The 23,381-nt window shown below is 36.7% G+C and overlaps 1 protein-coding gene across 5 annotated transcripts in view; it reads right to left on the bottom strand.

Moving 5' to 3' along the window:
* LOC142237055 (protein alan shepard-like) overlaps positions 1-23,381 on the bottom strand; it is a 1,108,257-nt gene that overhangs the window by 492,085 nt on the left and 592,791 nt on the right. For all 5 annotated transcript variants that reach the window (XM_075308393.1, XM_075308391.1, XM_075308390.1 and 2 more), the window contains one exon: positions 22,452-22,808. In XM_075308393.1, coding sequence (XP_075164508.1) covers positions 22,452-22,808 — 357 coding nt within the window. The remainder of the gene's footprint in view (positions 1-22,451; positions 22,809-23,381) is intronic.

Below are 23,381 nucleotides of genomic sequence, written 5' to 3'. Positions count from 1 at the left end.
ATAGAAAAACAAGTAAATAAAGTCTAATGTCGGGCGGGCCGACTATATTATACCCTTCACCACTATGTAGACCAACATTTGTGTTACCAACTCAACTACTTTAAATTTCCTGGGAGCTATATAAAGGTTTGCATTTCCAATTTGTACTTGTGCAAAATCCCTAGAATTAAAATTTAAATCGGCTACGCTATCTAGTTAACATAATTGGAGGAAAATCCCATTGAAAATGGGTCTAAAATATGAAAAAGTCTACCATATTTCCTCTACCTTGTTGTACGTATATATGGGAGCTATATAATCTTAACCGATTTTGACTAAATTTGACATGCATAGTTAAAATTTCACGTAAATGGGAATATAACTTTGGCCCCCGTGGTCATATGAGTGTAAATCGGACGAAAGATATATATGGGAGCTATATCTAAATCTGAACCGATTTCAACCAAATTTTGCACACACAAAGGGTGATACGGTCAAAATTTGGTCAAGGGAAAACGCGTGTAAATTGGTGAAATCGTTTACTTAAAAAATCAATTTAAATTTCTTTTTCAAGTTCAATTAGTATAAAATTCAGGAAAAATATTCAGTTAGGCTTTCGCTTTTCCAAATCCGAATTGCCGGGCCTCACGCTTGACACCTGCCATCAGATTTTGTACAGCCACCTTGTCCACCTTCTTCGCCGCAGAAAGCCAGTTTGCCTTGAACTGCTGCTCGTCCTTAGCAGTTTTTTTGGTCTTCTTTAGGTTCCGCTTGACAATAGCCCAGTATTTCTCAATTGGGCGGAGCTCTGGCGTGTTGGGAGGGTTCTTGTCCTTGGGAACCACCTGCACGTTGTTGGTGGTGGCGTACCACTCCATGGCCTTTTTACCGTAATGGCAAGATGCCAAATCCGGCCAAAACAGTACGGAACAACCGTGTTTCTTCAGAAAAGGCAGCAGACGTTTATTCAAACACTCTTTCACGTAAATTTCTTGGTTGACAGTCCCGGAAGCTATGAAAATGCTGCTTTTCAAGCCACAGGTAAAGATGGCTTGCCAAACCAGATATTTCTTTGCGAACTTTGACAGTTTTATGTGCTTGAAAATATCTGCTACCTTTCCCCTTCCTTTTGCCGTATAAAACTCCTGTCCCGGAAGCTGCTTGTAGTCGGCTTTGACGTAGGTTTCGTCGTCCATTACCACACAGCCAAACTTCGTCAGCATCGCCGTGTACAGCCTCCGGGATCGCGCTTTGGCCGTCGTATTTTGTTTATCATCGCGATTTGGAGTCACTACCTTCCGGCTCGTTTTTTGGCTCGATGCACGGTTGTAGACGATACATCCAGCTTATTTGCGGCATCTCGGAGAGAGAGGTTAGGGTTTCGCTTGAAACTACCGGCAACTCTCTTTGTCGTCTCAGCGGCATCCGGTTTTCGATTTCTCCCCGATCCAGACTTCCTGGCTGTCGACAAACGTTCCCCAAACACTTTAATTACATTTGTAACGGTTGATTTGGCAACTTTTAGCGATTTTGCCAGCTTTGCGTGCGAGTAGCTCGGATTTTCGCGATGCGCGAGCAAAATTTTGATACGCTGCTCTTCTTGCTTGGACGGCATTTTGACAACTGAAGAGTGAATTCCAAAATCAAAACAGGAGCAACATTCTACACACACACACCTTCAAAATGAGGGGTGTTCAGGGTGTTTTTTAAATGCAAAATTCAAAGAAATACGTCAAGTTTATATTGACCAAATTTTGACCGTATCACCCTTTAAGTGAATTAATTCTCAAATATTTTCATACAAAAACTATAGTCCAATGAATTTGAAACACCTCGTGTCAGCTACCCAGAATAATATAAGATGTTACATCCTGTTGTCGTATCGAAACAACAGTGAATTAATTCTCAAAAATATTTTTACACAAAAAATATGATTGTGTGAATTTGTAACGCCCAATATCAGCTACCCTGAATAATATCATATGTTACATCCCCTTGGGGGAGACCAACAACAATTCTCTGCCATTAATCCATATATCTTGTCCGTGTATGACGAATAGAAAAATTTTCATGTGAAATTGTGTCAGAAATTTTTATTCCGCCACACAAACACACACAACGGATATGAGAAGAAATGAATATTCCCACTCAAGGGATCTCCCCCCTCCCCCAAAAAACACACACGGTGATACTCAAGTCTACATAACTCGTCACCCGAGCCATTCAAATAAAACTGTCAAAATGACATTTGTGCGTGTGCAATCGTGCAGATGAATGAATACTTCCGATTTTAACAAATTGAATGTGAATGTGCCAGAGAATGTGACTTAACGACATAACCATGGTTTTAGTTCCATAAGTCAAGTTGAATCAACGATAAGAGTTTACTCTAACCGAGAAGAGGGTAAAAGGGATTTCATTTACAAACCAACACACATACACTAAGTGACCATGGGCTCAAAATGGGATGACATTTGGGGAACAATGGCAGAGAAGTATAAAAAAAGTTCGAAAAAAAAACAATCACACACTCCTTCATATTCTTCATAATGGCATATTAGCACATGAATAGAGTCTAAGTACTTGTTTCCGTCTTAGCTAGAGAAAGAGTGAGCGAGAGAGCGAAGAAGAGAACCAGAGAATATCGTTTCAAATTCAATGAGGTGCAAATACTGAGTAATGTATGATTTCCGGTTTGGGCATCTGAATTATTTTCCAGCGTCTGTTTGTTTGTTTGTTCAGAGACCGTTGTTCGGTTTGCCTCATTTCCCATGGTCCTAGAGGTAAGTTTCTATGGATGTGTGTGAGAGTTCATTTGTAAGAGCCTAAGTTTGTGATGATTATTGATTATGCCTAACCACTCCTCTATTCACTCTTTTCGCTCTCCCTTGCCAGTCCTTCTCCTCAAACAAAAGATATATATTTTCATTTAGATAATAGGATTGGTAAAGGTGAAATAGGCAAAGAATTGCCCCTTGAGTGGCTTTTGGCAGGTGCTTTTAATGAGAATGCTCCAGAGTCTATGGAATATAAGGCAGCCTGGAGGAGGGTCGAACACAAATTTGTTGATAGTATTTGCTATTCGATTTTGACATGAATTGTTTGGGGATTGTTTCCTTTCCCCCCTCAGCGAATGTCGATATTAAACGAATCACATTCATATGGAAATGTAGATACCCCCCTCCTCCAGCCATTACATTTTAACACATAACCATCGATTTCTAGAGAAATTCGCACATGGAAATAATGAATACTAATGGGTATAATGTTCTTTTTGTGAATGCATAGTGGAATACTGATTGCCAAACCATAAGAATGAATGAATGAATATGGGTGCAGATGGGTTGGTGGAGGGGGATTTGCTTGTATATTAAATACCCAACATTTCTTGATATATTCTTGTAATAAATGTACAATGGAGTTTTTCTCTTCACCTCTAAGGTAATTTCAGAAAAAAATCTATACACTAGGGATACACGTAGCACATTGGTAGACATTGGAAAACAGTTTAAGGACCCATTTAACATATGCATGGTTGTTAGAAACAATATACGAGGGACCGTAACGGTTATAAGTGCTATCAAAAAAGTTATTTTTAATCGATATTTTGACTAACAAAATAAAAAACTCGAATGAAACTCTTAACAAGTATAAACGGCCGTAAGTTCGGCCAGGCCGAATCTTATGTACCCTCCACCATGGATTGCGTAGAAGCTTCTACGAAAGACTGTTATACACAATCGAATTACTTGGGTTGTGGTATCTTAAATCGTTTTCTAAATTGTGAGTTAGTCCACACGTGGTATATATTAGACTAAAATGTATGTAAGTCTACAAATAATTACGAATCGATATGGACTTTTGCACGGTACGTAGGGAGCCAGAATTGAAATATGGGTGACGCTTATATGGGGGGCTATATACAATTATGAACTTGATATGGACCAATTTTTGTGTGATTGGGGATCGATTTATCTGAGGGCTATATATAACTATAGACCGATATGGACCTAGTTAGGCATGGTTGTTAACGGCCATATAATACTAGCACAATGTACCAAATTTCAACTGACTCGGATGAAATTTGCTCATCCAAGAGGTTCCAAAACCAAATCTCGGGATCGGTTTATATGGGTCTATATATGATTATGGACTGATATGGACCACTTTTGGCATGGTTGTTAAATATCATATAGTAAAACCGCGTACCAAATTTCAATCAGATCGGATGAATTTTGCTTCTCCAAAAGGCAGCGGAGGTCAAATCTGGGGATCGGTCTATATGGGGCTATATATAATTATGGACTGATATGAACCAATTCATGCATGGTTGTTGGATACCATATACTAACATCACGTACCAAATTTCAACCGAATCGGATGAATTTTGCTCTTCCAAGGGGCTCCGGAGGTCAAATCTGGGGATCGGTTTATATGGGGGCTATATATAATTATGGACCGATGTGGACAAATTTTTGAATGGTTGTTAAAGACCATATACTTACACAATGTACCAAATTTCAGCCGGATCGGATGAAATTTGCTTCTCTTAGAGGCTCCTCAAGCCAAATCGGGGGATCGGTTTATATGGGGGCTATATATGATTATGGACCGATGTGGACCAATTTTTGCGTGGTTGTTAGAGACCATATACTAACACCATGTACCAAATTTAAGCCGGATCGGATGAAATTTGCTCCTCATAGAGGCTCCGCAAGCCAAATCGGGGGATCGGTTTATATGGGGGCTATATATAATTATGGACCGATTTCGACCAATTTTTGAATGGTTGTTAAAGACCATATACTTACACAATGTACCAAATTTCAGCCGGATTGGATGAAATTTGTTCCTCCTAAAGCCTCCGCAAGCCAAATTTGGGGATGGGTTTACATGGGGGCTATATATAATTATTGGCCGATGTGGACCAATTTTTGCATAGATGTTAGGGACCATATACTAACACCATGTACCAAATTTCAGCCGGATCGGATGAAATTTGCTTCTCTTAGAGGGTCTGCAAGCCAAATTTGGGGGTCCGTTTATATGGGGGCTATATATAATTTTTGGCCGATGTGGACCAATTTTTGCATAGATGTTAGGGACCATATACTAACACCATGTACCAAATTTCAGCCAGATCGGATAAAAGTTGCTTCTCTTAGAGGCTCCGAAAGCCAAATCGGGGGATGGGTTTATATGGGGGCTATATATAATTATGGGCCGATGTCGACCAATTTTTGCATGGCTGTTAGTGACCATATACCAACACCATGTACCAAATTTCAGCCGGATCGGATAAAATTTGCTTCTCTTAGAGGCTCCGAAAGCCAAATCGGGGGATCGGTTTATATGGGGGCTATATATAATTATGGGCAGATGTGGACCAATTTTTGCATGGCTGTTAGTGACCATATACTAACACCATGTACCAAATTTCAGCCGGATCGGATGAAATTTGCTTCTCTTAGAGGTCTGCAAGCCAAATTTGGGGGTCCGTTTATATGGGGGCTATACGTAAACGTGGTCCGATATGGCCCACTTGCAATACAATCCGACCTAAATCAATAACAACTACTTGTGCCAAGTTTTGATAGTTTGTTTCGTTCGAAAGTTATTTCCACAGACGGACGGACGTATGGACGGACATAGCTAGATCAACTCAGAATTTAACCAAGACCCAGAATATTTATACTTTATGGGGCCTTATACCAATATGTCTATGTGTTACAAACGGAATGACAAAGTTAATATACCCGCATCCTATGGTGGTGGGTATAAAAAGAACCAGTTTGTTTTATATTTTCAGACCATTAATTCCATATTTTATATGACTTTAACGATTCCTAGAAACTTCAGCCTTTCTCTTATTCTTTCTTAATACCTATGTATCTCTAAGTCTCTGGTATATGTTCACTTTGAGCCTATTAAATGACATGAGCGTAAATTTAAAGAAATTCATATCCCACTGTGAATGATTGTAATTTTTTTCCTTCATAGCTTTCATTTTGAATTTTTTGTTAAAGTCATCAATTTTTATTTTGTTTCAGCCTCTTGTTCTAAAGCTTTCATTTCAATCTTCAATTCCTAAAACACTTTTTTGTGTTTCCTTTATTTTTTTATTTTTTTTTTTGTCCCCATATCTGTTTCCTCTTTCATCCAGTTTGTGGTAATGGTTTAATGTGTGCAGAGTGTACATGTAATCAATGTATGCGTATGCAGATGTTGGCTGTATTCAAAGGAGAGAATGTATGTGTATGTGACTATGATTCCAGCTAAGGATTTATACGTTAAGATAAATAACATTAAGGCCCATTTAGGCGTATTATTTCGTCTTACTTTCAATGACTTTGTAAATGTGTGTGTGTGTTTGTGCTTTCGTTGTGAAATTTTATATTTATTCTGTTTTGTATTCTTGTTAGAATATTTGCATCTTCTTAAGGCATGATGTCAAGGGAAATATCCTACACACAGACCAAAATGTATAATGTTTATAATCTGATTTTTCTCAAATGTATTTTTTTTATGTGTGAGTAGATCCCACAAATATTCTGTGAAAAAATGTGTTGTAAAATTATAAACAAAGTTTTACTATTCTTTTAGCATACATTAGTGGGACCAAAATTTGGAAGAACAAGTTTATACGTCCGTAAGTTCGGCCAGGCCGAATCTTACGCACAAAATTTTTTTTTTTCTGATTCAATCACCAAATTAATTGATCTAATTAATTTTTTAATTGAAATGTCTTCAATCACGAAAATGATAGTTTTAATTAGGCATAGAAAAAATTCTTGATTAAAAGATTAATGGATTTTTTTTCAGCAAATTTCAATTAATTTTTTAATTGATTCAATTCAAAATTTAATTGATGTTGATTGCAAAACTCAATTAATTTATTACTTAAAAAATGCAACTATTTTTTATTACTTTCTGAATTGGCTTAGAGTTTTTATTTGGATTAACAAATGATTGTTTGAAATACAATTTTAAATAAAAATAAAAAAAATCAGCACTTTTTTTAACTGAGTTAGTCTTCCGAATTTGATTTGTTAATTGAATCAATTAATTATACCCTTCACCACTGCCGTGGTACAGGGTATAATAAGTTTGTCCATTTGTATGTAACGCCAAGAAGGAAAAGTCTGAGATCCATCGTTTAGTATACCGATCGTCATAGAATTAAATTCTGAGTCGATTTAGCGATGTCCGTCTGTCTGCCTGTCTGTCTGTCTGTTGATGTATTTTTGTGTGCAAAGTACAGCTCGCAGTTTTAGTCCGATTGTCCTAAAATTTGGTATAGGGTCCTGCTTCGGCTCAAAGACGATCCCTATTGATTTTGGAAAAAATCGGTTCAGATTTAGATATAGCTGCCATATATATTTTTCACCGATCTGGTCTTAATTGGCGTGTATATCAACCCATCTTCCTCAAATTCCGTACATCCGAATATTTTATGAGTCTCGAAAAACTTGCAAAATATCATCCAAATCGGTTCAGATTTAGATATAGCTCCCATATATAGCTTTCGCCGGATTTACACTCCTTTGCCCACAGAGGCCAATTTTTTGCTCCGATTTAGTTGAAATTCTGCACAGGGAGTAAAATTAGCATTATAGTTATGCGTGTCATATTTGGTGGAAATCGGTTCAGATTTAGATATAGCTCCCATATATAGCTTTCGCCCGATTTACACTCAAATGACCACAGAGGCCAATTTTTTGCTCCGATTTAGTTGACATTTTGCACAGGGAGTAGATTTAGCATTGTAGCTATGTGTGCCAAATTTGGTTGAAATCGGTTCAGATTTAGATATAGCTCCCATATATAGCTTTCGCCCGATTTACACTCATATGACCACAGAGGCCAATCTTTTACTCCGATTTAATGGAAATTTTGCACAGAGAGTAGAATCAGCATTATAGCTATGCGTGCCAAATTTGGTCGAAATCGGTTCATATTTAAATATAGCTTCCATATCGTTACCTTAATATACAAAGGCCCTAACTCATGAAAAACGAAGTTTACAGGAGGAGGAAAAAACTTAATAAAATAAGAAACACACCAGATACAAAAATATTTAAAATGTAGTTTTTATTATTAACATCAGACAAATTCAAAATTATAATAATTTTTTTAATATTTACATTTTTAATTAATTTGTATGACTTAGGGCTTTTTGGGTTTGAATTTTTGAACAAAAAAATGAGTTGGGGCTTTTTCTTGCTCAACTTAAAAGAAAAAAAAAATAACATATCAATTCATATTTAAGTAAAGCAAATGTTGGAATTGATAAAACAGTTTATATTTGAAGATAATATAAACTTTGGTTTTATAAGGTTATTGTTCATAAAAGTGAATCGCACAGACCGATAACCCTTCTCTCGCCAGTAGCCAAGACACATGAGGCACTACTCCTCCCCAGCCTTACATGCCATTTTGACACATATCAATAGGGGACTTAATCAGCCCAAGCCGTGTCATAGGACGGTCCTGGTGGCACTTGACCTATCGAAAGCATTCGATACGGTCAACCATGCCACACTATTTGAGGACATCGAGAATACGTCCCTACCGGCAGGAACGAAGCGTTGGGTTGTGAATTATATGTGTGGACGCCAGTCGTACGTGGAATTCAGGGACAAGAAGTCAAAACCCCGTAGAGTTAAACAAGGAGTTCCCCAAGGCGGGGTGATATCTCCGGCACTGTTTAACCTCTACCTGTCCTCGATTCCACCCACATCTGACAGCGTCGAGATTGTACACCCCTGGATCACCTTTATGCGGAGGCCAAGATCATCCCAGTGCGTCGACACAATTAGGTACATGTTGCCATCGAAGTTGCCATCCGAATCACCATCTTGTGGATAGATAACCTCCACCCAGGAATGTAAGGGTTGATCTTCACCTTCTAGAGCGCGAGATCAAGCGTTACAAAAGAGAGCCTCTAGATCAGGCAGCAGACATGTCAGGTCTGAACAGGATTCATGAGGATACTGTAGCTGAAGCGGTGAAAAGCTACAAGGTTAATCCAGTTCTCGGAGTCCGACCGTCGCCCATAGCACCGGAGGAGAGAGACCTCCCACGGCAGACCAAGGTAGTTTTGGCCCAACTACGATCAGGCAAGTGCAGCCGCCTCAATTCATACTTATTAGTGATTGATAGCAGCGTAGCTGACGTGTGTCACATCTGCAATCAAGGGCCACATGGCACTCGTCACCTTTTTGCTTGCCCAGCTACCCGTCTCACCACCAGATCACTCTGGACATCCTTGTCGCAGAGTTCCTTGATCTGGCTACAAGTTGGACTACACAAGCATAGAACAAAATGGATGAGACCACATTAAAAACTGTTACAACAACAACAACAGCAATAACCGCTCACAGACATACATAACACAAAAGCAATATAAACAAAATCAGAAAATCTATGCCTACTATGTGTTTTTGCAGTAATAATTGAGTTAGGCTTTTTTGTACATATTGTGTGGGTATGAGTTAGGGCTTTTTTTTGTACATATTGTGTGGATATGAGTTAGGGCTTTACATTATTAACTAATAACTTCGCTATTTTTCAAAGCAACTCCGTAAATTTTTTATGGAAGGTGTATCTGATGGTGCTCTGTCAGAATCGACAAAAAACACGATTTCAAAAAATTATGAGTTGGGGCCTTTCTATATTAAGGTAACGATATATAGTTTTCGCCCTATATGGACTTATATGGCCCCAGAAGCCAGAGTTTTGGCCCAACTTGGTGGCCAATCTTTTACTCCGATTTAATTGAATTAAATTAAAAAGTTAATTGTATCAATTAATTTATTAATTGACAAAAAATTTCAACTTCAATTAACTTTTTAATTGGAAATATTTTGGCGATATTTTTTCTGTGTATGTACCCTCCACCATTGATTGCATAGAAACTTCTACGCAAAACTGTCATCCACAATCAAATTACTTGGGTTGTGGTATCTTAAAACTTCTTAACATCGTTTTCTAAATTGTGAGTTAGTCCATACGTGGTATATATTGGACAAAAAAGGTAAGTCTACAAATAATTACGAATCGATATGGACTTTTGCACGGTACCAGCGTTGCCAATTTAGCTTTTTTCCCGCTAGATTTGGCTTTTTTTGAAGACGTTTAGCGGGGAAAAAATGCATTTAGCTTTTAGCTTTTTTTCTGGCTTTTTTTCATGACCCTTTTAGCTATTTTTGGCTTTTTTATTTTCGGCATGTTCCTATTGAAATATGGATAAAACTTCACTTTAACTTAAACCTTGCTGCCAGAATAAGGTTTTCCACATATTTCAAAGCTCAATTGAAACATTAATAATTATTCCAGCCATTATGCGGGCATTTTTGCAGCAAATACACCTTGTAAAGTTTTTTCTTCGTATTCATAAAAGTTATCGTAAACATTAAATGTACTATTACCATACAAATTCCTTATAAAGGGTGATTTGTTAAGAGCTTGATAACTTTAAAAAAAAAAAAAAACGCATAAAATTTGCAAAATCTCATCGGTTCTTTATTTGAAACGTTAGATTGGTCCATGACATTTACTTTTTGAAGATAATTTCATTTAAATGTTGACCGCGGCTGCGTCTTAGGTGGTCCATTCGGAAAGTCCAATTTTGGGCAACTTTTTCGAGCATTTCGGCCGGAATAGCCCGAATTTCTTCGGAAATGTTGTCTTCCAAAGCTGGAATAGTTGCTGGCTTATTTCTGTAGACTTTAGACTTGACGTAGCCCCACAAAAAATAGTCTAAAGGCGTCAAATCGCATGATCTTGGTGGCCAACTTACCGGTCCATTTCTTGAGATGAATTGTTCTCCGAAATTTTCCCTCAAAATGGCCATAGAATCGCGAGCTGTGTGGCATGTAGCGCCATCTTGTTGAAACCACATGTCAACCAAGTTCAGTTCTTCCATTTTTGGCAACAAAAAGTTTGTTAGCATCGAACGATAGCGATCGCCATTCACCGTAACGTTGCGTCCAACAGCATCTTTGAAAAAATACGGTCCAATGATTCCACCAGCGTACAAACCACACCAAACAGTGCATTTTTCGGGATGCATGGGCAGTTCTTGAACGGCTTCTGGTTGCTCTTCACTCCAAATGCGGCAATTTTGCTTATTTACGTAGCCATTCAACCAGAAATGAGCCTCATCGCTGAACAAAATTTGTCGATAAAAAAGCGGATTTTCTGCCACTGATTTTGGTAATAAAATTCAATGATTTGCAAGCGTTGCTCGTTAGTAAGTCTATTCATGATGAAATGTCAAAGCATACTGAGCATCTTTCTCTTTGACACCATGTCTGAAATCCCACGTGATCTGTCAAATACTAATGCATGAAAATCCTAACCTCAAAAGAATCACCCTTTATAAACTGTCAGTAAATTATTAGGAATATTTGCATGTGACTCGTATATCCTTTTTATGTTATTATAATATTCTAAAGTTATTATGATATTTCTAAATTAAAATAGTAGATGTGAATTGCTTTGTACACTGAAAAAATATTGTTGCACTGTTAGAAAAATATGTTTTTCATATGTTTCGATATAAACAAAATGTGTTTCGGGCACAATTTTTAAACACAATATATTTAAGTGCAAGCATGTAATGTTCTCAAACTAACACTAAATGTTTGGAACACATATGTTAATATGTTAGAATATATTATGTTTGGGGCATGCATGTTTCATAAAAATTATATGTGTGAATGTAAACATATATAAATTTACAAATTTCGATTAAACATATATATGTTGTGATATTTTATTCAGAGAGCGAAAGAGAGAGAGAGAGAGAGAGAGTATAGAGAAAGAAATAGAGATAAAAACCGGGAGGGTTGACGAAAGATATCAAATTAACACAGCGAGAGAATCGAAAGAGAGCAATTTCTGTGAAACCGCTTATATGTTGTTTCGGAAACTGCTTTATGATAAGGCCAAAAATTTTATACGCTTAAGTCTAAATATTATTTAATTTAAGTCTAAATATTATTTAATTTGTGTATATTATAAAATTATTTATGTATGTTTATACTCGACCCCACGTTCTTCCTTTGTTAGAGTTTCTGAATTCCTTCCAAAATATCAAACTTTTATACCAAAACCAGTTTTTTATTACAAAATTGTTATTTTTGCAATAAAAAAATAATATTTTATCCAAAAGCTCAGTCCATTTCGTTTATATCAAGCACTGTTTCTGACTGTAAATCTTTAATAACCCACATTTCGAAGTTTCATTATAAAAATTTAATATAGTATAAATATAAATGCGTAAATTAAAAAAAAAACAATTGGTGTTTGGTCGGAGCAGGGATTGAACCCACGACCCTTTGCATGTACGGCAGACATGCTAACCACTGCTCCACGTTGCCAACACATGTATGTTTCTGTTAAATAATGTTATGTTTGCATGGGCTCGTGGGCGCTGCAAACTATGCTATATAAATGTAACTTATAACGATAATTGTCTTCTGGTGACTATAACAGCTACGTAGCTCAGTGGTAGTGTGTTGGCTTACAAACTGTATGGTCCTCGGTTCGATTCTCTGTCCAGGCGAAAGGTAAAATTTAAAAAAAAATTATAAAATTGAATAATTTCTTCAACATTATTTGTATTACAGAAAAAGGTGCTAAGAACTAAAAAATTTCGTGGAAGTGAAAATTATGTTAGGGAATGAGCACAATCTTCTTTGGGGAAAATTCTTCCAAGCATATAATATTTTTGGGCTCAAAATGCTTCCAAAAATAGAATATGTTCACATAAAACAAACATATTAATGTTTCGGCAGTATCCAATAATATATGTGCTTCCTGCAAAATATGTTTGGAACATATGTTAGAGAGGCGATTTTTTTTGAGGGTGTGGAGGCCAAAGATTTCATGTCCTTAAAATACAAACGCGAATTTTGGTTATAATAGCATTTGTGAATTTCTCTTATATAAACTGTTTCCCTTGTCCAAAAGGCGATAAAGTCGTCAATTCTAGGGTCAATTCTAAAAAATTCTCAAAATTAATGAAATCGTCTTTAAATTTGTGGAGTTTTTGTATCTTGACCACAAACCAAAATAGCGTTCAAAAATAGAAGAGGGTTTTCAACATTTTATTTTAAAAACGTATACATAGAATAATTTCTACTTAAAGTCGAGTCTGAATTTGGAACTTTAAGTTGTCGTTAGCACGTTTTCAAAGCAATGTGATAGCTCATGAAGAAAAAGCTGAAAAAACGAATAAATTCAAATTTGACTCGGAATCAATACCAAAATCATTAGTGTACAAAATCTTTGGAATCCAACATAGAAATAATTTAATAATAGTAATAAAGTTTTGAATGTGGTATTATTTCTTGTTAACACCAAAAAAAAAAAAAAACATTCAAAAAAAAATCGTTGTGATAGGATCAAAACAAATCTGCTATTTATTAATGGAATGGATTTATTCAGTATAAACTTGCAAGCCAGTTAGAATGGGTTTTTTTTATCATTTATAATGAATGAATACAATTAAAATAATATGCGTTTTAAGTGAAAGAAAGCTTTAAGTTTGATAAATTTCAATCAAAAATGTGACATTTGATACAAAAAAAATTAGCTTTTTTTCTAGCTATTTTTTGACATTTTTTAGCTTTTTTTGGCTAGTTTTTTGGACAAATCTAGCGGTTTTTGGTGAAACAATTCTGGCAACGCTGTACGGTACTTAGAGAGCCAGAATTGAAATATGAGGGTCGCTTATATGGGGGATATATACAATTATGAACTTGATATGGACCAAATTTTGTGTGATTGGGGATCGATCTATTTGAGGGCTATATATAACTATACACCGATATGGACCTAGTTAGCCATGGTTGTTAACGGCCATATACTAGCACAATGTACCAAATTTCAACTGACTCGGATGAAATTTATTCCTCCAAGAGGCTCCAAAACCAAATCTCGGGATCGGTTTATATGGGGGGGCTATATATGATAATGGACTGATATGGATCTTTTTTGGCATGGTTGTTAAATATCATATACTACCACCACGTACCAAATTTCAACCAGATCGGATGAATTTTACTTCTCCAAAAGGCACCGGAGGTCAAATCTGGGGTCAATAATTATATATAGCCCCCATATATATAATTATTGACCAATGTTGACCAATTCCTGCATGGTTTTTAGAGACCATATAATAACACCATGTACCAAATTTCAGCCGGATCGGATGAAATTGGCTTCTCTTAGAAGATTCGCAAGCCAAATTTGGGGGTCCGTTTAAATGGGGGCTAATAAGTCCCCGGTCTGACACATAGATGGCGTAGCTAGTATTAAATGCATATTATTTTTATATAGTACCAACCTTCAAATGATTCGTATCAAAATTTGACGTCTGTAAGTCAATTAGTTTGTGAGATACAGTGTCTTTTGTGAAACAACTTTTGTTATTGTGAAAAAAAGGAATTTCGTGTTTTGATAAAATACTGTTTTCTGAAGGTGAAAAATACGGTGGAAGCAAAAACTTGGCTTGATAATGATTTTCCGTACTCTGCCCCAGGGAAATCAACAATAATTGATTGGTATGCAAAATTCAAGCGTGGTGAAATGAGCACGGAGGACGGTGAACGCAGTGGACGCCCGAAAGAGGTGGTTACCGACGAAACATCAAAAAAATCCAAAAAAATGATTTTGAATGACCGTAAAATGAAGTTGATCGAGATAGCAGAGGTCTTAAAGATATCAAAGGAACGTGTTGGTCATATCATTCATCAATATTTGGATATGCGGAAGCTCTGTGCAAAATGGGTGCCGCGCGAGCTCACATTTGACCAAAAACATCAACGTGTTGATGATTCTGAGCGGTGTGTGCAGCTGTTAACTCGTAATATACCCGAGTTTTTCCATCGATATGTGACAAGGGATGAAACATGGCTCCATCACTACACTCCTGAGTCCAATCGACAGTCGGCTGAGTGGACAGCGACCGGTGAACCGTCTCCGAAGCGTGGAAAGACTCAAAAGTCCGCTGGCAAAGTAATGGCCTCTGTTTTTTGGAATGCACATGGAATAATTTTTATCGATTACCTTGAGAAGGGAAAAACCATCAACAGTGACTATTATATGGCGTTATTGGAGCGTTTGAAGGTCGAAATCGCGGTAAAATGGCCCCATATGAAGAAGAAAAAAAGTGTTGTTCCACCAAGACAACGCACCGTGCCACAAGTCATTGAGAACGATGGCAAAAATTCATGAATTGGGCTTCGAATTGCTTCCCCACACACCGTATACTCCAGATCTGGCCCCCAGCGACTTTTTCTTGTTCTCACACCTCAAAAGGATGCTTGCAGGGAAAAAATTTGGCTGCAATGAAGAAGTGATCGCCGAAACTGAGGCCTATTTTGAGGCAAAACCGAAGGAGTACTACCAAAATGGTATCAAAAAATTGAAAGGTCGTTATAATCGTTGTATCGCTCTTGAAGGGAACTATGTTGAATAATAAAAACGAATTTTGACAAAAAACGTGTTTTTCTTTGTTAGACCGGGGACTTATCAGCCAACCTGTTATATATGGGAGCTATATCTAAATCTGAACCAATTTCGATGAAATTAGGCATAACTAAAGGGTGGTCTATGGGAGTACTTTGTAGCAAATTTGATGCATTTATCGAAATCGGGCGATACATAAATATGGGAGCTAAATCTAAATTTGATCCGATTGTTTTCAAATTCAATAGCGTCCCTGTCTTTGTACCAAAAAAAAAACCCCCCAAATTTGGTATAAATTTCATCAAAATCGGTCAATAATTGCGACCGGAATCCAGCGGACAATAATTACATGGACGGACGGACGCCTCAGGAGGTGATTCCGAGTCGATCGGTATATAGTTTATGGGGTCTAAAATCAATATTTCTGGTAGGCACATTTTTTGACAGATCAAACTTATTATACCCTGACCACTATGTGGTTTAGGGTATAACATGTGAAAAAATCGAATTATAAAATATTTAATGAAAATAACTTCCTGTGTAGTTAAAATAAAGAACATCTTTGGGAGGACATTTTTGGAAGTGCTTTTAAATTTGTTTACAGGGTTATTATTATATATACATTAGTGGTGAAGTGTATAAAAATATGTTACTTAGTTTTTCTTTATTGTATTACATGTCAGTCACCCTGTATGACGATAGTATATTTAAGATTAAAGCCTCGCTGAACTTTTTTGTGAATTTATTACTAAATTAAGCAAAACTTTGTTGTTCTCATGTTTACTACTACTTCGTTGTGTCTCAATAGAAATTATGTCGCAGCGTTTATTAAAATTTTTCGGAATTGATACCAAGCTGGCAAAAAAAAAAATATTTATTAAAAAAGTTTTCTTTTTTTACAAGAACATCTGTTTATGGTGGCCCAATTTGCGATAGCGATACAAGGCATATGACAATTTTAAAGTAGGGAAGTTAAGTTTATACAGTATTGTGGTTCAAAGTAAAACTCCATATATACGCAAAGAAAAAAAAAAAACGTCTGGAAAATGTGTATCGAAAACGTTTTTCTTTTCTTAGAGTTTTTTGAATGTCTTCCAAAATTGTAAACTTTTATCACTAAAAAAATTCGGTTATTACGAAATTTTTCAATTTTTTTCAATAAAAAAACAAGTAAGGAAAGTCTAAAGTCGGGCGGGGCCGACTATATTATACCCTGCACCACTTTATAGATATAAATTTTCGATACCATATCACATCCGTCAAATGTGTTGGGTGCTATATATAAAGGTGTGTCCCAAATACATACATTGAAATATCTCTCGGTCTGGACAGAATTTGATAGACTTCCACAAAATCTATAGAATCAAAATTTAAGTCGGCTAATGCACTAGGGTGGAACACAATGTTAGTAAAAAAATATGGGAAACATTTAAATCTGAAGCAATTTTAAGGAAACTTCGCAAAAGTTTATTTATGATTTATCGCTCGATATATATGTATTACGAGTTTAGGAAAATTAGAGCCATTTTTACAACTTTTCGATTAAGCAGTGGCGATTTTACAAGGAAAATGTTGGTATTTTGACCATTTTTGTCGAAATCAGAAAAACATATATATGGGAGCTATATCTAAATCTGAACCGATTTCAACCAAATTGGGCACGCATAGCTACAATGTTAATTCTACTCTCTGTGCAAAATTTCAACTAAATCGGAGTAAAAAATTGGCCTCTGTGGTCATATGAGTGTAAATCGGGCGAAAGCTATATATGGGAGCTATATATAAATCTGAACCGATTTCAATCAAATTTGGCACACTTGACTATACGACTAAGTGTTATGTTTGTACAAAATTTCAAGCAAATCGGTATAAAACTCTGGCTGCTGAGTCCATATTAGTGCATATCGGGCGAAAGATATATATGGGAGCTATATCTAAATCTGAACCGATTTCAATCAAATTTTGCACACTTAACTGTACTACTAATTGTACTCCTAGTGCAAAATTTCAAACAAATTCGGCCAAAAATCTGGCTTCTGGGACCATATAATTCTATATCGGGCGAAAGATATATATGGGAGCTATATCTAAATCTGAACCGATTTCAATCAAATTTTGCACACTTGACTATACGACTAAGTGTTATGTTTGTACAAAATTTCAAGCAAATCGGTATAAAACTCTGGCTGCTGAGTCCATATTAGTGCATATCGGGCGAAAGATATATATGGGAGCTATATCTAAATCTGAACCGATTTCTTCCAAAATCAATAGGGTTCTATTCTGACCCAAAACAGGAACTTGTGCCAAATTTGAAGGCGATTGGACTTAAATTGCGACCTAGACTTTGATCACAAAAATGTGTTCACAGAGAGACGGACGGACGGACAGACGGACAGACGGACAGACGGACAGACGGACATGGTTATATCGACTCAGGGACCCACCCTGAGCATTATTGCCAAAGACACCATGTGTCTATCTCGTCTCCTTCTGGGTGTTACAAACATATGCACTAACTTATAATACCCTGTTCCACAGTGTGGCGCAGGGTATAAAAAATATTTTTGAACCAACAACACAGTCCATTTCGTTTATATCAAGCACTGGGTTTTTCTGACTTTAAGTCTTTAATACAGTTTCATAGTAAAAATTTAATATGGTAGTATGTAATGTTGAACACCTTTTCGGAAACTTCCGAATATATGTAAAAAAAACAAGTATATACAGTAGTAAGTTCGGCCGGGCCGAATCTTAAATACCCATCACCATGAGTCAAATATAATAGTTTACTTTGAAAACTCTTCGTCGTAGAGGGTTACTTGATAATATATATCATTTTAGGGGGTTTGATGACAAATCTTCTCCCAAGCAAATCAGTTCAACCATTACGCTTCCCGAAGAAAAAATTTAGAGATTCTATCTATGATGACCAGATCAGATTCTGGATTTATGAGAACCAAATTTGTTTGAGTTTTAGAGAAATCATAAACATTTTGTGTATATGATGAAATAACGCCTTGATTTGAAATCTTAAATCTGTAGGTTCTTTCCGCCATTATTTCAACTTTCAGTTTCAAGCAATTTTCATGATCAGTGCGCCTGTTATACCCTGAATGAAGTGTTTTCTTTTCTGAGGAACGAAATTTTAGAAAAGCAAAGTTTTCTTTTGACACAAATTTTAGAGACCATCGTTGAACTTATAAAAAATTCGGATTAGTTTGCTCTAAACGAAAATACTTTATACGAAAGGGGAATTTCGTTTGTCTAAAATTTCATTCCGGAGGAAAATATGATTTCTTTGGGTGTACCCTCAAGAAGTTAAATCCAGTATATTTACATTTTTGTGCAAATCGGATAAAAACTACGGTTTCTAAAAGCCCAAGTAGTTAAATCTGGAGATCGGTCTATGTGGAGGCTATACTAAAACATGGGTAGATACACACCATATTCGGCTGGCCTATTTGTGGTCAGCAGGATTCCAGAAGTCCTAGAAATAAATTCGGGAGTTAGGTCTATATGGGGGCTATACCAAAACATGGACCGATACGAACCATTTTCGACACACCTCTTAATGGTCCTAAAATGCCTCTAGAATTCTACTTTCAGACGAATTGGGTGAAAACTACGAATTCTAGAAGCCCAAGAAATAAAATCGGGAGATCAGTCTATATAGGGGCTATACCAAAACATGGACCGATACGGACCATTTTCGACACACCTCATTATGGTCCTAAGATACGTCTATATTTCTACTTTCCGGCAAATTGGATAAAAACTACGGATTCTAGAAGCCCAATAAATAACGTCGGGAGATCGGTCTGTATGGGGGCTATACCAACATATGGACAAATAGGCACCATTTGCGACACACATATTTGTGATCTTAAAATACCGCTAGATTTTCAATTCCACTTTCAGACGAATTGGGTGAAAACTACGAATTCTAGAAACCCAAGAAGTAAAATGGGGAGATCAGGCTATATAGGGGCTATACCAAAACATGGACCGATACGGACCATTTTCGACACACCTCTTTATGGTCCTAAGATACGTCTATATTTCTAATTTCCGGCAAATTGGATAAAATCTACGGATTCTAGAAGCCCAATAAATAAAGTCGGAAGATCGGTCTATATGGGGGCTATACCAAAATATGGACCAATAGGCACCATTTGCGACACACATATTTGTGATCTTAAAATACCGCTAGATTTTCAATTCCAAGCAAATCGGCTAGAAAATATAGTCTCTATACGCCCAAGAAGTAAAATCGAGAGATCGGTCTATATGGGGGCTATACCAATAAATGGACCGATACACCTCAATTTCCGCACACATATTTGGGGTCCCAAAATACCTCTAGATTTTCAATTTCAGGCAAATCGGGTAATAAATACAGTTTATAGAAGCCCAAGAATAAAAATCGGGAGATCGGTCTATATGGCGACTATACCAAAACATGGACCGATACGGACCATTTTCGACACACCACTTTATGCTCCTAAAATACCTCTAGATTTTTAATTTCAGGCAAATCGGATAGAAAATACAGTTTCTAGACGCCCAAGAAGCAAAATCGGGAGATCGCTCTATATGGGGGCTATACCAAAACATGGACCTATGGGCACCATTTTCTGCACACCTTTTTATGGTCCTCAAGTTCTTCTAGATTTTAAATTTCAGGTAAATTGGATAAAAACTGCAATTTTTATAAACCCAAGACCCCAAATCGGGAAATCGGTTTATATGGGGACTATATCAAAACTTGGACCGATATAGCCCATCTTCGAACTTGACCTGCCTGCAAACAAAAAACGAATCTGTGCCAAATTTCAGGACGATAGCGCCATTATTGAAGGCTGTAGCGTGATTACAACAGACAGACAGACGGACATGCTTATATCGGCTTATAATTTCTCCCTGATCAAGAATATATACTTTATATAGTCGGAAATCGATATTTCGATGTGTTACATACGGAATGACAAACTTATTATACCTTCATCACCATTCTATGGTGGTGGGTATAAAAAACAAAAAAAAAAACAAGTAAGGAAAGTCTAAAGTCGGGCGGAGCCGACTATATTATACCCTGCACCACTTTGTAGATCTAAATTTTCGATACCATATCACATCCGTCAAATGTGTTGGGGGCTATATATAAAGGTTTGTCCCAAATACATACATTTAAATACCACTCGATTTGGACAGAATTTGATAGACTTTTACAAAGTCTATAGACTCAAAATTTAAGTCGGCTAATGCACTAGGGTGGAACACAATGTTAGTAAAAAAAATGGGAAACTTTTAAATCTGAAGCAATTTTAAGGAAACTTCGAAAAAGTTTATTTATGATTTATAGCTCGATATATATGTATTAGAAGTTTAGGAAAATTAGAGTCATTGTTACAACTTTTCTACTAAGCAGTGGCGATTTTACAAGGAAAATGTTGGTATTTTGACCATTTTTGTCGAAATCAGAAAAACATATATATGGGAGCTATATCTAAATCTGAACCGATTTCAAACAAATTTGGCACGCATAGCAACAATGCTAATTCTACTCCCTGTGCAACATTTCAACTAAATCAGAGTTAAAAATTGGCCTCTGTGGTCATATGAGTGTAAATCGGGCGAAAGCTATATATGGGAGCTATATCTAAATCTGAACCGATTTCAACCAAATTTGGTACGCGTAGCAACAATGCTAATTTTACTCTCGGTGCAAAATTTCAACTAAATCGGAGTTAAAAATTGGCCTCTGTGGTCATATGAGTGTAAATCGGGCGAAAGCTATATATGGGAGCTATATCTAAATCTGAACCGATTTCAACCAAATTTGGCACGCATAGCAACAATGCTAATTTTACTCTCGGTGCAAAATTTCAACTAAATCGGAGTTAAAAATTGGCCTCTGTGGTCATATGAGTGTAAATCGGCCGAAAGCTATATATTGGAGCTATATCTAAATCTGAACCGATTTCAACCAAATTTGGCACGCATAGCTACAATGCTAATTCTACTCCCTGTGCAAAATTTCAAACAAATTGGGGTAAAACTCTGGCTTCTGGGACCGTATTAGTCCATATCGGTCGAAAGATATATATGGGAGCTATATCTAAATCTGAACCGATTTCAATAAAATTTGGCACACTTGACTATAGTGCTATCTCGTCTCCTTCTGGGTGTTGCAAATATATGCACTAACTTATAATACCCTGTTCCACAGTGTGGAGCAGGGTATAAAAACATTTTGGTGTTCGGTCGAAGCAGGGATCGAACAGGACCCTTGGTATGCAAGACGGAGTACCAACCACTGCTCCACGGTGCCCAACTAAATGTATGTTTCTGTTAAATAAAATTTGTTTTGGATCGCCACAAACTATGCTACATAAATATAACTTAAAACGATAATTGTCTATTGATGACAATAACAACTAAGTGGCCCAGTGGATAGTGTGTTGGCTTATAAATTGCATGGTCCGCGGTTCAATTCTCCGTCCAGGCGAAAGGTAAAATTTAAAAAAATTATACAATCGAATAATTTCTTCTACATTGGTTGTAGTTATTACAGAAAAAGGTGCTAAGAACTAAAAAAACACGTGGAAGTGAGAAGGATGTGGGAGAAAATGCAATTAACCAGAAAAGATTGTTTTTTTTTTTTTGATTTAGTCTTTATGAAATTGTTGAGTTGAATAAACGTTGATCACAAAAAAAATATATAAACAAACTTCCTTACAGCGAAGAGCAAATTTATTTGTCTACAATTTCGTTTGGGAGGAACGAATTATTTTTTTCGTGTGAATTCCCCCGACGAAAGGAGAAACAAGTGAATAAGTTCGACCAGGCCGAATCTTATGTACCCTCCACTCTTGACATAGTACAAATCACATATTATAAGATAGGCACATATTCCATATTTTTTTTTATAAAAACATCGATTTTTTCTACAATTTTCAAAAGTAACTGTAAACGATGGTTGCACTTACCGTTGTAGTAGCTGGTGTAGTTGTGGTATGTGGTGTATATGCGGCATATGTTGGTTGCGGCATAGGTGCTGTATAACGATATGCTTGCTGGGCAACGGCGGCAGCAGCAGCTGCTGCAGCTGCGGCTGGTGTATAACCCTGTGGTGTCCAAGTAGCTCCACGATATTGAGTTCCAGCTAAACCTCCCGCTGCAGCAGCAGCAACAGCTGTTGCAGGACTAGTCATTGCCGGTGGACGATGGACCCCTTTTAAAGTGACCGTTGGAGCTGGGGGTGGAGCTCCCGGATAAATGGTACGCGGTGGTGGAGGCGGTACAGCAGCGGCAACAGGACCGGCAGCTGTTGCGGACGAACTTCCCTGAAAAAAGAAACGATAACAAATATTAAAATATTTTTATTATAACAATACAATGGAAAAATTCCCATGTTGACATATAGATAGCGCTACTATAAATAAATTCAAATAATTTTTAGTTAGTCCTAAGCTTCAAAAATTGGCGTTATTTTAATAACAGACGGACGGACGCTAGATCGACCCAGAATTTCACTACGACCAAAAATATGTCTTTTATATTTCGGGATTAGAGAAAAGAATACAACCAATTTATTGTTTATTGTTTTTCCTAATATTCTCCATTTGGATCTATACACTTTTGTACGAGAGCGGTTCGGAAACTTCTTAGCCTATCAATGAAAGAAAATAGTTAGTTTTTCAAAAATATTTTTATTTTTCAATATACCCTCCTGAAACTTCAATACACTTAGTCCAACGCTTTTCTAGCAATTCTATCCCTTGATTAAAATAGTTTTCCTCAAGGTCTTCAAAATAGTGACTGACAACTGTAATTGCATCTTCATTTGAGGTAAAACGCTTGCCAGCAAGGAATTTTTTTAGATTTGGGAACAAGTAAAAGTCACTGGGAGCTAAATC

This window comes from Haematobia irritans, chromosome 4 (assembly GCF_050003625.1).
Source record: "Haematobia irritans isolate KBUSLIRL chromosome 4, ASM5000362v1, whole genome shotgun sequence".
NCBI classification, from domain to species: domain Eukaryota; kingdom Metazoa; phylum Arthropoda; class Insecta; order Diptera; family Muscidae; genus Haematobia; species Haematobia irritans.
The sequence above is the reverse complement of the archived record's forward strand: the minus strand, read 5'-3'. Positions and strand labels throughout refer to the sequence as shown.